Raw genomic sequence first — 15,423 nt, 5'->3', positions numbered from 1 at the left:
GATCCCGGTTAACCGTGTTAATCCCTGTTGTGTAACAGAACTGCACATTTTAGTGGCCTGTTAGTGTCCCCAGCACAAGGTGCACCTGTGTAATGATCATGCTGTTTAATCAGCTTCTTGATATGCTGCACCTGTCAGGTGGATGCATTATCTTAGCAAAGGAGAAATGCTCACTAACAGGGATGTAAAGAAATTTGTGCACAAAATTTGAGAGATATGTATTTTCTGCGCATGAAAAATTTCGGGGATCTTTCATTTCAGCTCATGAAACATGGGACCAACACTTTACATGTTGCGTTTTTATATTTTTGTTCAGTGTATTTTTTTTGTCCTATTCTTAACTACACAACCATTTTCTCTAATCATTTGACCCCTCCTCCTCTCCAGGTCTTAATCACAGAGCATGGAGACCTGGGCAACGGCAGGGTCCTGGACCCTAAAAACAAGATCTCCTTTAAGTTTGACCATCTGAGGAAGGAGGCCAGTGACCCACAGCCACACGCTTTGGACGGAGCAATGGAGGGCTGGAGGAGTGCTGTGGACGGTGCTGTCCGGGCCTACGTCAAGGAGCACTACCCCAACGGAGTCTGCACTGTACGTTTGGGCTGCATAACACCTTTTTCTTGCACTGATCCTGCACTGTTGAATTTGTCATTAGATCATGTAGCTAATATTATGTGATAACGGAGTTCTCTGAAAATATGTGTCGCTTCTCCCCTTAGATTTACGGCAAAACCATTGATGGACATCAAACCATCATCGTGTGTATCGAGTGTCATCAGTTTCAACCCAAAAACTTTTGGTATGTATGGATTTTTGGAATCAAACATGCGGGGTGAATGAAGTACACTTGTAGTTTAGGTTTCTAATCGTTTACAATGCCTTCGGAAAGTATTCAGACCTTTGACTTTTTCCACATTTTGTTACATTACAGCCTTATTCTAAAATGGATTACATTTTTTTTTTTATCAGCAATCTAAACAATAGCCCATAATGGCAAAGTGAAAACACGTTTTTTTTTTTTTTGCACATTTATTACAAATAAAAACAGAAATACCTTGTTTACATAAGTATTCAGACCCTTTGCTATGAAACTCGAAATTGAGCTCAGGTGCATCCTTTTTCCATTGATCATCCTTGAGATGTTTCTACAACTTGATTGGTGTCCACCTGCGGTAAATTCAATTGATTGGACATGATATGGAAAGGTACACACCTGTCTATATAAGGTCCCATGGTTGACAGCCCGGCCAAACTGAGCAATTAGGGGAGAAGGGCCTTGGTCAGGGAGGTGACCAGGAACCTGATAGTCACTGACAGAGCTCCAGAGTTCCTCTGTGGAGATGGGAGAACCTTTCAGAAGGACAACCATCTCTGCACTACTCCAACCAATCAGGCAGTTATGGTAGAATGGCCAGACGGAAGCCACTCCTCAGTAAAAGGCACATGATTGCCCGCTTGGAGTTTGCCAAAATGCACCTAAAGGACTCTGACCATGAGAAACAAGATTATCTGGTCTGATGAAACCAAGATTGAACTCTTTGGCCAGAAAGCCAAGTGTCACATCTGGAGGCAACCTGGCACCATCCCTACGGTGAAGCATGGTGGTGGCAGCATCATGCTGTGGGGATGTTTTTTAGTGGCAGGGACTGGGAGACTAGTCAGGATCGAGGCAAAGATGAACGGAGCAAAGTACAGAGATCCTTAATGAAAACCTGCTGCAGAGTGCTCAGGACCTCCGACTAGGAAGGTTCACCTTCCAACAGGACGATGACTCTAAGCACACAGCCAAGACAATGCAGGAGTGGCTTCGGGACAAGTCTCTAAATGTCCTTGACTGGCCCAACCAGTGCCTGGACTTGAACCCGATCAAACATCTCTGGAGAGACCTGAAAAAAGCTGTGACGCTCCGCATCCAACCTATCCAACCTGACAGAGCTCGAGAGGATCTGCAGAGAAGAATGGGAGAAACTCCCCAAATACAGGTGTGCCAAGCTTGTAGCGTCATACCCAAGAAGACTCACGGCTGTAATCGCTTCCAAAGGTGCTTCAACAAGGTGCTGAGTATAGGGTCTTAATACTTATGTAAATGTGATATTTCCGAGTTTTTTTTTTTATACAGATTTAGGGAGAGAGGAATAATTTAAAACATTTTAGAGTAAGGCTGTAATGTAACAAAATGTGGATAAAGTCAAGGGTTCTGAATTATTTCCCAAATGCACTGTAAATGGTTTCTAAATCTCTCCGGGCAGAATCAAAGTATGTTTAGCCTGTGAACCATCAATTGTCTTGTTTACACGCTAAACACTGTTTCAACACTATCTAAGCTTGCTTTGTTCGGTACTTAGCTAACCGCTGCCTGTTGGTTTAGAGATCAGTGGCCCCCCATTACCTTGTTGAGCCAGCTCTGATCAGGTTAATTTAATTGAGTAAGGGTTATGGCAATCCTCTTTGCGGGTGGGCTTTTACTGGGCTTAAGGCTCCTTGAGTGTAAAGATCTGATTTCCGCTGAGGAAAGACTTGGCTGTGTAGTGGAGGTAGAGGGAGACGACACTAAACTCAGACGCACTTTATATGAGCTTGTGGATGTAAAAAAATGTTTTGTCTTTTCTCTCTCTTTGTAAAGGAATGGACGTTGGAGGTCAGAGTGGAAATTCACCATCGGCTCCTCCACTACTCAAGTGGCCGGAATAATGAAAATCCAGGTGTGTGTGTGTACACGTGTGCGTATTTATACAGAGACTTCAAAGTATTCACACCCCTTTACTTTTTCCACACCCCTTTACTTTTTGTTGTGTTACAGCCTGAATTTAAAATGGATTCAATTGAGATGTTGTGTCACTGGCCTACACCGGTGGTGGTCGGTGCCGTTTTAAGATGAGGGAGGACCATTTTTTATGAACATGGCTTTTTTTCTATTACAGCTTATTAGATGACTGTCATTCCTATTTAAATTCACCCATCTCAATGTAACATCGATAGGTTTAGGCTAGTACATGAAACACACGTTTTCCCTATACCCATCATCAGGTTGCTACAACCTAGCCTACGAATGAAAGTTTACAACGTAGGTGCACAGGTTGAGAGGTTAATGTGAATAATCTAGGTGACAGACAGTGACACATTCAATACCGCCTTGCACAGTCTTGCCTGCATCTAGCTGATCTAGGGTGTAATCATTAGTCCAACAGTTTCTATTGGATATATCCAAGTCATTTTATCCCCTTCATCTCAATTTCTGCCCAAAATGACACTCAAATCTAGCTGCCTGTAGCTCAGGACCTGAAGCAAGGATATGCCTATTCTTGATACTTGATACTATTCGAAAGGAAACACTTTGACATTTGTGGAAATGTGAAATTAATGTAGGAGAATATAATACAAACAAAAAAACATGTTTTCTAATTGTATTTTTGTTGCATCATCTTTCAAATGCAAAAGAAAGGCCATACATTGAGAGAGGAAGCTGAGGATAATTTAGATGTTGTCCACAACAGGGCAACAGTGTGTGCAAAGTTTTAGACTGATACATTTCAAGAATATGAGAGCTACATAATATTTAGTATGAGTCTCCCAGGTGTCCCTCACGACTTTGCCCAAATGTGGCCGAATTAGTCGATTGATACATTTTCAAGTACATAACTATAGAGAACATACAAAAATGCTATGGTAATAATTTGCCAAAAAAAGTTTACACACTCCCAGGAATGTCCTACATGATGGATCATTAGCTTCCCTACATAAAAGGTACTAACGAGATGCGACGAGAACGCTGATCCAATGCCTCCCAACACAGAAGTGAACTATTTAAGATAAGGGCCAAGTTAGCAGCCAACACTGATGTAATGTACACACTCCACAAACCACACACGAAGTGAAAAAAATAACTATTTACAATTTGAGTATTTCGTACACCCACAGTCCTCTACACCAGATTGTGCTGCTGATGCCAAGTCCCATAGCAGTCTCTTTCTGCTGTGAAGCAGAGGGTAACAACACAAGTAGTGCAGGTGATGGGAGATTTCTTGTGGCACAGAGTACAACACCTCCCTGCTGTGCTGTTTTGGTCCTGTGGCACATTCAGGTCTACAGTTATGTATTTTGGGGTGGGTGTGGAGCCAGAGACCGAGACAGCAGCAGGTGTCAGACTGGAGGAACCAGTTCCTACATTTGAATGAGTGTGGGATGGAGGACTTGAATGTGGTCTCTGGAGTTGACTCCCAGAGGTCATCTGAGTCTCTACCACTATTCATGAAAGTAGCCACCCTTTGCACACTCTTGGCATTCTCTCAACCAGCTTCATGAGGAATGCTTTTCCAACAGTCTTGAAGGAGTTCCCACATATGATGAGCACTTGTTGGCTGCTTTTCCTTCACTCTGCGGTCCAACTCATCCCAAACCACCTAATTGGGTTGAGGTCGGGTGATTGTGGAGGCCAGGTCATCTGATGCAGCACTCATCGCTCTCCTTGGTCAAATAGCCCTTCCACAGCCTCAAGGTTTTGTTTTGAATCAATGTCCTGTTGTAAAACAAATGATAGTCCCACTAAGCCAAAACCAGATGGGATGGCGTATCACTGCAGAATGCTGTGGTAGCCATGCTGGTTAAGTGTGCCTTGAATTCTAAATAAATCACCAACAGTGTCACCAGATAAACCCCATCACACCACCTCCTCCATGCTTCACGGTGGGAACCACACATGCAGAGATCATCCGTTCCCTTACTCTGCGTCTTACATAGACATGGCGGTTGGAGCGAATAGTCAAAAGGTTGGACTCATCAGACCAAAGGACAGATTTCCACCGGTCTAATGTCCATTGCTCATGTTTCTTGGCCCAAGCAAGTCTCTTCTTCTTATTGGTGTCCTTTAGTAGTGGTTTCTTTGCAGCAATTTGACCATGAAGGCCTGAGTCACGCAGTCTCCTCTGAACAGTTGATATTGAGATGTCTGTTACTTGAACTCTGAAGCATTTAGTTGGGCTGCAGTTTCTGAGGCTGGTAACTCTAATGAAAAAATCTATTGTTGTAACTCAACAAAATGTGGACTAAGTCGAGAGGTATGAATACTTTCTGAAGGCACTGATTATGTGTGTACATTTGGGCATGGTTACTTTTATGATCATCACACACTACTCTGGGCTCCCGAGTGGAGCAGCGGTCTAAGGCACTGCATCTCAGTGCTAGAGGCGTCACTACAGACCTTGGTTCAATTCCAGGCTGTGTCATTACCGGCCGTGATTGGGAGTCCCATAGGTCGGCGCACAATTGGCCCAGCGTCGTTGTAAATAAGAATGTGTTCTTAACTGACTTGCCTAGTTAAATATATGTATTTTTTTTTACTCTGTCTGGATGTAGGTTCATTACTATGAAGACGGCAACGTTCAGCTGGTCAGCCACAAAGAGGTCCAGGAATCCATGTCCATATCTGTGAGTGCTTTATTAAAATAGAATACATGTGGAACAACCCCCATTGAAAACATTCACAGAAATGAACCCCTCTGCTGTAAAGTATTTGGGTTAGGTATGTAATTTCTATGCTCATTACTTGGACATCTCTTGTTTCACCTCCCGATTTCCACTCTGTTCCTCTCCACCAGAACGAAGCTGCAACTGCAAAGGAGTTCATCAAGATCATGGAGGCTGTGGAGAATGACTACCAGGTGTGTGTGGGATTAGGAATGGGAACTCTTTGATATGGGCACATACAGGTAACTGCCAAAATAAAGGAAAAGCTAACATAGTGTCTTAATACGGTGTTGGACCGCTACAAGCTACAAGTGTCTGGCACTCTTGGAGGGATGCAACATCATTCTTCCACGAGAAATTCCATCATTTGGTGTTTTGTTAATGGTGGTAGAAAACGCTGTCTCAAGCGCCGCTCCAGAATCTTCCCTAAGTTTTCAAATCGGGTTGAGATCTGGTGTCTGAGACGGCCATGGCATGTGGTTTACGTTTGTTTTCATGCTCATCAAACCATTCAGTGACCACTCGTGCCCTGTAGATGAGGGCATTGTCATCCAATGGGGACATAGCCATGGTAGCCAAGATAATGGCTTGCCCAGCATTCTTATGTGACCCTAAGCATTATAGAATGTTAATTGCTTTTAATATACTTTGTATCCCTCATTTACTCGTGTTTCCATTAATTTGGCTGTTACCTGTACATATACAAATTGCTGTAACTTCAAGTACATGCAATAATGAAGCGTCATATTTTGCCATTGGTGTCACATGACATGTCTGTCAGGTTTTGTTCATATACTTGTGTAACGTCAAAACATTATCTGGAAACCATTACCACATGACACTATTCCTGTCAATTGTGGTTCTTATTAGAGATGGGCACGGTTAACGGATTAATTGAATATCCGAATAGATGTTATTATTTGATTACTTTAAGTGAGTGTTTATTTTTTAGGTCTATTTTAACAGTGGGAAAAAAAGTCAATTTAAATTACCCTTATGACATTGTTAAAACTTCTTGCGGATCAGTGGGACGCTACCGTCCCACTTCGACACCTTCCGGTGAAATTGCAGAGCGCCAAATTCATATTAAATTACTATAAATATTAAACTTTCATGAAATCACAAGTGCAATACTTTCCCCTGCCATTTCAGTTCTGTTATACTCACAGACATTATTTTAACAGTTTTAGAAACTTTAGTGTTTTCTATCCAAATCTACCAATTATATGCATATCCTAGCTTCTGGGCCTGAGTAGCAGGCAGTTTACTTTGGGCACGCTTTTCATCCGGACGTCAAAATACCACCCCCTATCCCAAAGAAGTTAACTACAAAAATATACTTTGACATTTTTCATTTAATATAACAACCAACTTTTGAGTGTAGTTTTTATAATGGTGCCCGTTTAACCCTCCAGTCTGCCCTGACATTGGTGTGCTATTTTCCACCCATTTCAAATAGCAATTACAGGAATGCGCACCTAAATGTTTCCACAAGACCTGACACATCAATACAAAACACTCTTAACTTTTTTGTATCAGTTCTATCATGGTGAAAATCAGGCTTCTCTTTCACTGAGTAAGTTTACATGCACACTAATAATTCGATATTAAACTGATTATAGCATTAGGCAGAGTATTGCATTAGTCATGTAAACACCTCACTCGGCTTATCTTAATCGGGCATAAGGTCATTATCATAGTAAGCATAGGCCGATTTAAAACACCTGCTTTTCTGAGCAATTTGTTGAATAATTAGGACATGTAAACAGTTTAATCGGAGTTCCAGCTGTGTGTTATCTGAGCATGTGCCAGCAACGGTAGCGCAAGCCTCCCTCTTATGTGCGAGTGAAGTGAGTTCTGGAAAAACTTTAAGTATGCATCTTAGAAATATTTGTCAACTCAGAATCAAATGGGTTATCAAAAATAACATGGTTACTGTGGTAGAATGTTTATTTGAATGTCCACTTGCATCATTTTGGTTGGTCAAGAGAAATTCTCCATCCGGATATCATAATTTTTTTGTTGTTGATATTATTCTAATAGTACAATAATTTCTGAAATGCCTATCTCTATTGTGACACCCCAAAGCCCTCCCTAATTCCGCACTCCTCTTTCCCCGTCAGACCGCCATCAACGAGAATTACCAGACCATGTCGGACACTACTTTCAAAGCCTTACGCCGCCAGCTTCCTGTGACGCGCACCAAGATCGACTGGAACAAGATCCTGAGCTACAAGATCGGCAAGGAGATGCAGAACGCTTAAAACAAACTGAACAGAAAACCCCAGCATTGCATGGCTGGATTATTGTATCGTCTTTGTACAAATTAGATCAATGGGAGTGGAAAAATGTATGGTCTCACAGGAAAAAAAATGGCAAACATTATTACACCTATTAAGATGTCTACTTTTATTAATGCTTTTATACAGACACAGTTAAAAAGATAATCTGTATAATACATAGATGATAAAGAAAATAATCATATTATTGGCCAAATAAGATGTGGATGGAGGATGTAGTACCTAGAAGAGGGGTGGAGCTTCCTTCATATGCAAACCTGACAACCTGATATATATTTATGATTATGGTAGTTAGACCACACCTTTGACCCAAGGGGAAACTATACCAATTGCAATGATGAAATTATTATTTTGAGGAATATGTCTCTGTGTATACATTTAGATTAGGACTTTATTGGCTAATGGAGGAAAATACTCCTGTACTGTAAAAGAGTCCTTCCGTTGTGTTCAATGGCTTGTACTTTTATGACATCAGAATGACGTCTTTTACAAGCGGTGTATCATATTCGACCACTCAATGTTCTTCTTGGTCCCCCTTATTGGTTCTCCCCACACCGTTTACCCCAGACCATACGTTAAAATCTCAAGTTTGTGTGACCCTCCAAGCTTAACTCATCGATTTCTGAACTGAACTTTCATGACACCGTGAAAGTATGGTTCCTATAATACCCTAACAAGCTTAATTATTAATACCTCTTTAATTGCTACCAAATGTGGATTAAAATGTTCAATTTAATTTACAATCAAATGAAACAAGTATGTCTTATTTTGAATTAGGACAGACCTGACTGTATTATAACATGGCACATTGTAATATATACCTGTATTAAACATCCTTGTCCTTCGGTTTGGGGATTTATTTCCTTGAGATTGAATTACAATTAATCTCAACTTTTTTGCATTAAATTACACATTTTCTATTTACTGTCTCACTCAATTTTGACCATTGATAGGGTTCCTGTTATAAGGTTTAATGTTAAACACTACTTCTACATTTTACTTGCAGTCATTAGCGGCCGTTAGAATCTGTTCCTTTTTTGTTGTCAGAATACAACAGGATATAATAAGGACTACATGAAATATGTCTTGCATGGAATGGACATTAAAAAAAAGGACTGGTCTTGAGATATAAAAAAAAAAAAATATGAATCCAATGAACTGAGCAGGCTGGGCTGACATGTTTATAACCATGCTAGGACTTTCTAATATCAGTATGCATTTATAAGATTGTGCTGTTATTATTTCTAATATTCTCTATTACTGTTACTATTTATTTTTGTCTGACTGTTTTACATGTTATTTGGCTAATTCTCTTAAGCATCCTCATCGATATTCATGTTATCATGGGACTGCCCATATTTCCCTCTGGCCAATGCCAATTGTCGGCCAAGGGTTTGCCTTAGGATGCAAAGGTGAGTCAGGGAGATGGTCTGATGGTCTTCGTGACAACAGACTTACATGTGGGGAGAGGTTTTAGTGGGTGGAATATTAGGACAATTGGAGGTTTACAAAGTTGCAGCTACAGTATACTTAACAGTGCAAATTATTATGGTACAACTAAACTCAGCAAAAAAAGAAAGGTCCTCTCACTGTCAACTGATTATTTTCAGCAAACTTAACATGTGAATATTTGTATGAATATAAGATTCAACAACAGAGACAAACTGAACAAGTTCCACAGACATGTTACTAACAGAAATTAAATAATGTGTCCCTGAACAAAGGGGGGGGGGGGTCAAAATCAAAAGTAACATTCAGTATCTGGTGTGGCCACCAGCTGTGTTAAGTACTGCAGTGCATCTCCTCCTCGTGGACTGCACCAGATTTGCCAGTTCTTGCTGTGAGATGTTACCCCACTCTTCCACCAAGGCACCTGCAAGTTCCCGGACATTTCTGGGGGGAATGGCCCTAGCCCTCACCCTCCGATCCAGCAGGTCCCAGACGTGCTCAATGGGATTGAGATCCGGGCTCTTCGCTGGCCATGGCAGAACACTGACATTCCTGTCTTGCAGGAAATCACGCACAGAACGAGCAGAATGGCTGGTGGCATTGTCATGCTGGAGGGTCATGTCAGGATGAGCCTGCAGGAAGGGTACCACATGAGGGAGGAGGATGTATTCCCTGTAACGCACAGCGTTGAGATTGCCTGCAATGACAAGTTCAGTCCGATGATGCTGTGACACACCGCCCCAGACCATGACGGACCCTCCACCTCCAAATCGATCCCGCTCCAGAGTACAGGCCTCGGTGTACCGCTCATTCCTTCGGTGATAAATGCAAATCCAACCATCACTCGTGGTGAAACAAAACCGCGAATGGTCAGTGAAGAGCACTTTTTGCCAGTCCTGTCTGGTCCAGCCACGGTGGGTTTGTGCCCATAGGCGACGTTGTTGCTGGTGATGTCTGGTGAAGACCTGCCTTACAACAGGCCTACAAGCCCCCAGTCCAGCCTCTCTCAGCCTATTGCGGACAGTCTGAGCACTGACGGAGGGATTGTGCGTTCCTGGTGTAACTCGGGCAGTTGTTGTTGCCATCCTGTACCTGTCCCGCAGGTGTGATGTTCGAATGTACCGATCCTCTGCAGGTGTTGTTACACGTGGTCTACCACTGCAAGGACGATCAGCTGTCCGTTCTGTCTCCCTGTAGCGCTGTTTTAGGCGTCTCACAGTACGGACATTGCAATTTATTGCCCTGGTCAAATCTGCAGTCCTCATGCCTCCTTGCAGCATTCCTAAGGCACATTCACACAGATGAGCAAAGACTTTGGGCATCTTTCTATTGGTGTTTTTCAGAGTCAGTAGATAGGCCTCTTTAGTGTCCTAAGTTTTCATAACTGTGACCTTAATTGCCTACCGTCTGTAAGCTGTTAGTGTCTTAACGACCGTTCCACAGGTGCATGTTCATTAATTGTTTATGGTTCATTAAACAAGCATGGAAAACACTGTTTAAACCCTTTACAATGAAGATCTGTGAAGCTATTTGGATTTTTACGAATGATCTTTGATAGACAGGATCCTGAAAAGGGGACGTTTCTTTTTTGCTGAGTTTATATGGACTTAATCATCATGGTGCATTTTAATGGTAAGTTTACAAACATTGGTTGTGATAAGTATAATTGAAACTTGAGTATCATTATGGTAAGTGGGGAATTAAGTATAGCAAGTTATAATTGTAATGGCTTAGCAGATCATAAAAAATGAAAAAATGTATATGGCTAAAAGAGAGAATATAATATCTATTGTTTACAGGAAACTCATTCTACAAATATAGATGAGATTGGGTGGAAAAATGACTGGGAGGGAGAAATATATTTTTGTAATGGGCAAAGAAACTCAAAAGGGGTGATTATACTAATTAATACAAATGTTGATCCAATTGTGCAAACAGATCTGCAAGGAGATTATTTTAAATATGCTATTGGACAAAAAACAGATCTGGCTAATTAATCTATATGTGCCAAATAATAATGATCCACACTTTTTCGAAAATATATATAATAATCTATTGAGGTCACAAGCAATGAAATAATCTATTATTATGTTGGAAGATTATAATACGGTTTTAAGTATCTCAATGGATCGTAAAGGAAATCACTCTACAAACTATCACCCTCAAACATTTAAGGAGACCACAAAGATCATGGATGCATTAGAACTAGTGGATATATGGAGGTTGAAAAAAAACCTGACCTAGTGAGATATACATGGAGGAGGCTTAATCAAGCTAGCCGTCTTGATTACTTCCTAGTCTCATTCTTGCTGGCATCAAATGCAAATCGGACCACCATCTATTTGGCCTCCATATAACTCTTACAGAATTTCAAGTGGATGGGGATATTGGACATTTTATCAAAGCCTATTGGATGACAATTTGTTCTTAACTAAGACAAAATAATGAATTGACTTTTTTTTATACAACATAGGTACAGCAGATCCCCTTCTGGTATGGGACACTTTTAAATGTACTTTTCGAGGCCATTCAATACAATACTCATCATTAAAACTAAAGCAGTTTAGGTCAAAAGAGATTAGACTAATAAAGAAAATAGAGGAATTAACAGTGCAGGTCGATGGTAATGGAAACTGTACTATAGAAGCACAAAATAGGTTAGAGGAAAAAGAAAAATAATTGGAGGTACTTATTCAAGAAGTGTAATGTATTGCAAAAATAAAGCGAATTGGGTGGAAAATGGTGAAAAATGCACAACATTTTTCTTGAATCTTCAACATAGAAATTCTACCAAAAATAATTAAAGAGAAACTCCTTAGAAATGGAGTTATCCATGATTCACCAAATTATATTTCGAAAGAGGACGCAAAATATTTTAATTATATGTTTTCTTTTCAGTCTCCTCCATTTCCACTGAATGATGTTAACTGTAAGGATTTCTTTCCTAATAATAATCCAAAATGAACACATTTACAGAAAGCCCTGTGTGAAGGCCAATTTACAGAAGAGGGACTTTTTGAGGTAATAACATCTTTTCAGTCTGGAAAAACACGGTACCAGGTGAGGTATATCAAACCTTTTTTGGTGTACTCAAATATCCATTATTAGCATGTTTTAATTACTCTCATACAAATGGTAGACTTTCAGGTACTCAACAAGAAGGTCTGATTTCACTACTACTAAAACAGGTGGTTAGTATAAAGATCCAGTCCATTTAAAAAACTGGAGACTTCTAACACTTCAATGTTGCGATGTGAAAATCCTGGCGAAATTGAGTTTGAGTTTATTTTTACAGGGACAGTGCACATTAATCAACGTTTCAGTAAAAGTGCCGGTTTTAGCCAGCCGGCTAATTTTCAACCGCAGTCCCTGGGCAGGTTATTAAAAACAATTACAATATAGACAATAGCAACATAGAACAAAACATAGCATACAGACATAGCAACATAGGACAAGCAAGACGTAGCATACAGACAGAGCAACATAGAACAAAAAGCAGCAAGACAAAATTCATAAAAGCAACAAAGTGTTTCCACACCTCACAAGTTACAGACAACAGACATGGAAAGCGGCAACACACAGCTAGGGACCATGTTCACAAATCTGATTGACCTTTAGCCATGTCTTCAAGCATTTTGTGAAAGTGTGATATGTGGTGCAGTTATGTGTGTCTGATGGCAGTGTATTCCAGACATGGGAAGCTCTCACAGAAAAAGCGGATTTACTAAAGGTGCTTTTCCTTAGGGGAACTACACAGTCACCTCTCATGGCAGACCTTGTGGATCTGCTGCCATATGTTTGGGTTTTCTGTTTAACAAAAGTACTGAGTGGAGGGGGAGCCAAGCCATTTAGGATCTTGAATACAAGACATGCATCGGTGTATTGCACAAGATTTTCCCAACTCAGGAGCTCATGCTTTCTGAGGATGTGACAGTGATGATGGCTATTGGGCTTCCTATCAAGCACTTTGAGAGCCTGTTTGTAGACAGACTGAATAGGTCTTACTGTTGTACAGCAAGCTTGGGCCCAACTAGTCAAGCAGTATGTTAAGTGGGGGAGTATCATAGATTTGAAGTACAGTTTTGCTACCTCTGTAGTCAAACAATTTCGTATAAATCGGAAATTAGCTAGGTTGAATTTGGTTATTTGAATTACCTTTTTCACATGCTTTTTAAAAGAGAGGTTGGAATCAAGTATGATACCAAGGTACTTAAAATCAGATACCACCTGGAGCTTCTCCCCTGACACATAGACATCTGGCTCAGTAGCATCTGTTGCCCTCTTTGTGAAGAACATGCAAACAGTTTTTTTCACATTGAGATGCAAACACGAGTCACTGAGCCACTTTGTAACCTGGACCATTACAGTAGTGAGTTCTTGTGCAGCTTGTTGTTTGCTCTTTGCATGCACATATATCACTGTATCATCTGCATACATTTGAACTTCAGACCCAGTACAGACAGAAGGCAGATCATTAATGTACAGGCTGAACAGGAGGGGCCCCAGTATTGACCCTTGGGGCACACCCACATCATAGCTAAGAGTGGGCGACAGCTCATTGCTCACTCTGACACACTGAGTTCTGCCTTCAAGGTATGATTTCATCCATCTCAAGGCATCGGGGGAAAAGTTGAACTTGGACAATTTTGTGATGAGAATCTCATGGTTAACAGTATCAAAAGCCTTCCTTAGGTCCAGAAACACAGCCCCAACAACGCCCCCTTTGTCCATCTTGGACTTCACATTTTCCAGAAGAAAGCAGTTGGCCGTTTCTGTGGAGTGTTTCGCTCTGAAGCCAAACTGCATGGAATGTAATGTGAAGGGGCTGTTGTTGAGGCGGGCAATCAGTTGTTCTGCTACACACTTTTCAACAACCTTTGACACCACAGGTAGTATACTAATGGGCCTGTAGTTACTCACGTCAGCAGGGTCGCCTGATTTAAAGATGGCCGTTATTATGGCCGACTTCCATACCCTTGGAAACACCCCGAGACCAATAGATGTGTTGGTGACCTTAGTAATGGGGCCAATGAGTGACTCTTTGTAGTTTTTAAGAAAGGTAGAGTCCATCCCAAACACATCTTTGGCTTTAGAGTTCTTTAGTGAGCTAATCACCTTGTCCACCTTTGACTCAGAAACCTCCCTTATGATGAAGACAGGTTGAGCATCATTTACTAGCACTGAGCCCAAGAAACCAGTGGAGGGGTTCTGTGTCAGTACCCTGACAGAGTCAATAAAGTAGGAATTGAAGGCTATTGCTATTTCGACTGCATCCTGTGTTAGATTGTTATTCACCATGATTTCTAGTCTTTTTGCAGTGTTACTATGGTCTTTCCCTGTTAACTTTTTTAGATTCTCACAGATCAGTTTAGAATTTCCCTTTGCTTCACCAATTATGTTAATAAAAAAGTTTGCCTTGGCCTGTCTGATTTCTTTCATCACCTTATTTCTCAACATGGTAAACCTACGTCTGTCATGCTCTAATTTGGATCTTAGGGCTATTTTTAGATAATAATCTCGTTCTTTCATCAATTTCCAGATTTCTCCATTTAGCCAAGGAAGAGTGCTCTTTTGGCCAGGTTTGGATTTGATTTTCTTTAGGAAACCATTTAATGTAGTCTGGATTGTGGATAGAAAAACTTGACTATCAGCTTCCACGTCTGCATAGGACAAGAGATCATTCCAGTTAATTCCCTTAATTGCGTTTTCAAAATAGCTTAATTCACTCTTAGGTATTCTTAGTTGATCAGGCTTTCTAACAGTAGAGAGGTTAAACCTGCTCTTAGACAGATTTCTGGCTATAAGTGTCAGATTATGATCAGATAGCCCAGTAACCATATTAAATGATTTAGTCACTCTCTCTGGTTTATTACTGAACACCAAATCAATCTGTGTTTTAGAGCAACAAGTCACCCTGGTTGGCCCTTTAACTAGCTGTGTAAGGTCAAAGGTATTAGTGATCCGTTTGAGGGTTTTCCTACAACACTTGTCTTCATAATTAATGTTAAAATCTCCCATTAAGATGACCTCTTTCCCAAAATCACATTCCCTAAGCATGTTATTAAACTGATCAAAAAACACACTTTTGGTGGAAGGTGGCCTATACATTCCAATGAGGGTAAAAGACATTTGGGGAGACAGTGTAATGTTCAGGCCAATACATTCTAGTTCATTATCACATGACCACTCAATTTGTTTACATCGGATA

General features: G+C 40.8%; 1 protein-coding gene across 1 annotated transcript in view; it reads left to right on the top strand.

The window, feature by feature from the left end:
- Positions 1 to 8,612, top strand: part of LOC120053522 (F-actin-capping protein subunit alpha-2-like) — a 52,605-nt gene extending 43,993 nt beyond the window's left edge. The window contains exons 5-10 of the mRNA XM_039000656.1: positions 388 to 594; positions 723 to 802; positions 2,627 to 2,705; positions 5,356 to 5,427; positions 5,598 to 5,660; positions 7,590 to 8,612. Coding sequence (XP_038856584.1) covers positions 388 to 594; positions 723 to 802; positions 2,627 to 2,705; positions 5,356 to 5,427; positions 5,598 to 5,660; positions 7,590 to 7,730 — 642 coding nt within the window. The 3' untranslated portion in view covers positions 7,731 to 8,612. The remainder of the gene's footprint in view (positions 1 to 387; positions 595 to 722; positions 803 to 2,626; positions 2,706 to 5,355; positions 5,428 to 5,597; positions 5,661 to 7,589) is intronic.
- Positions 8,613 to 15,423: the final 6,811 nt, after the last annotated feature.

This window comes from Salvelinus namaycush, chromosome 9 (assembly GCF_016432855.1).
Source record: "Salvelinus namaycush isolate Seneca chromosome 9, SaNama_1.0, whole genome shotgun sequence".
Taxonomy (NCBI): Eukaryota; Metazoa; Chordata; class Actinopteri; order Salmoniformes; family Salmonidae; genus Salvelinus; species Salvelinus namaycush.
Note: the sequence above shows the minus strand (reverse complement) of the source record. Positions and strands in the feature narration are given on the sequence as shown.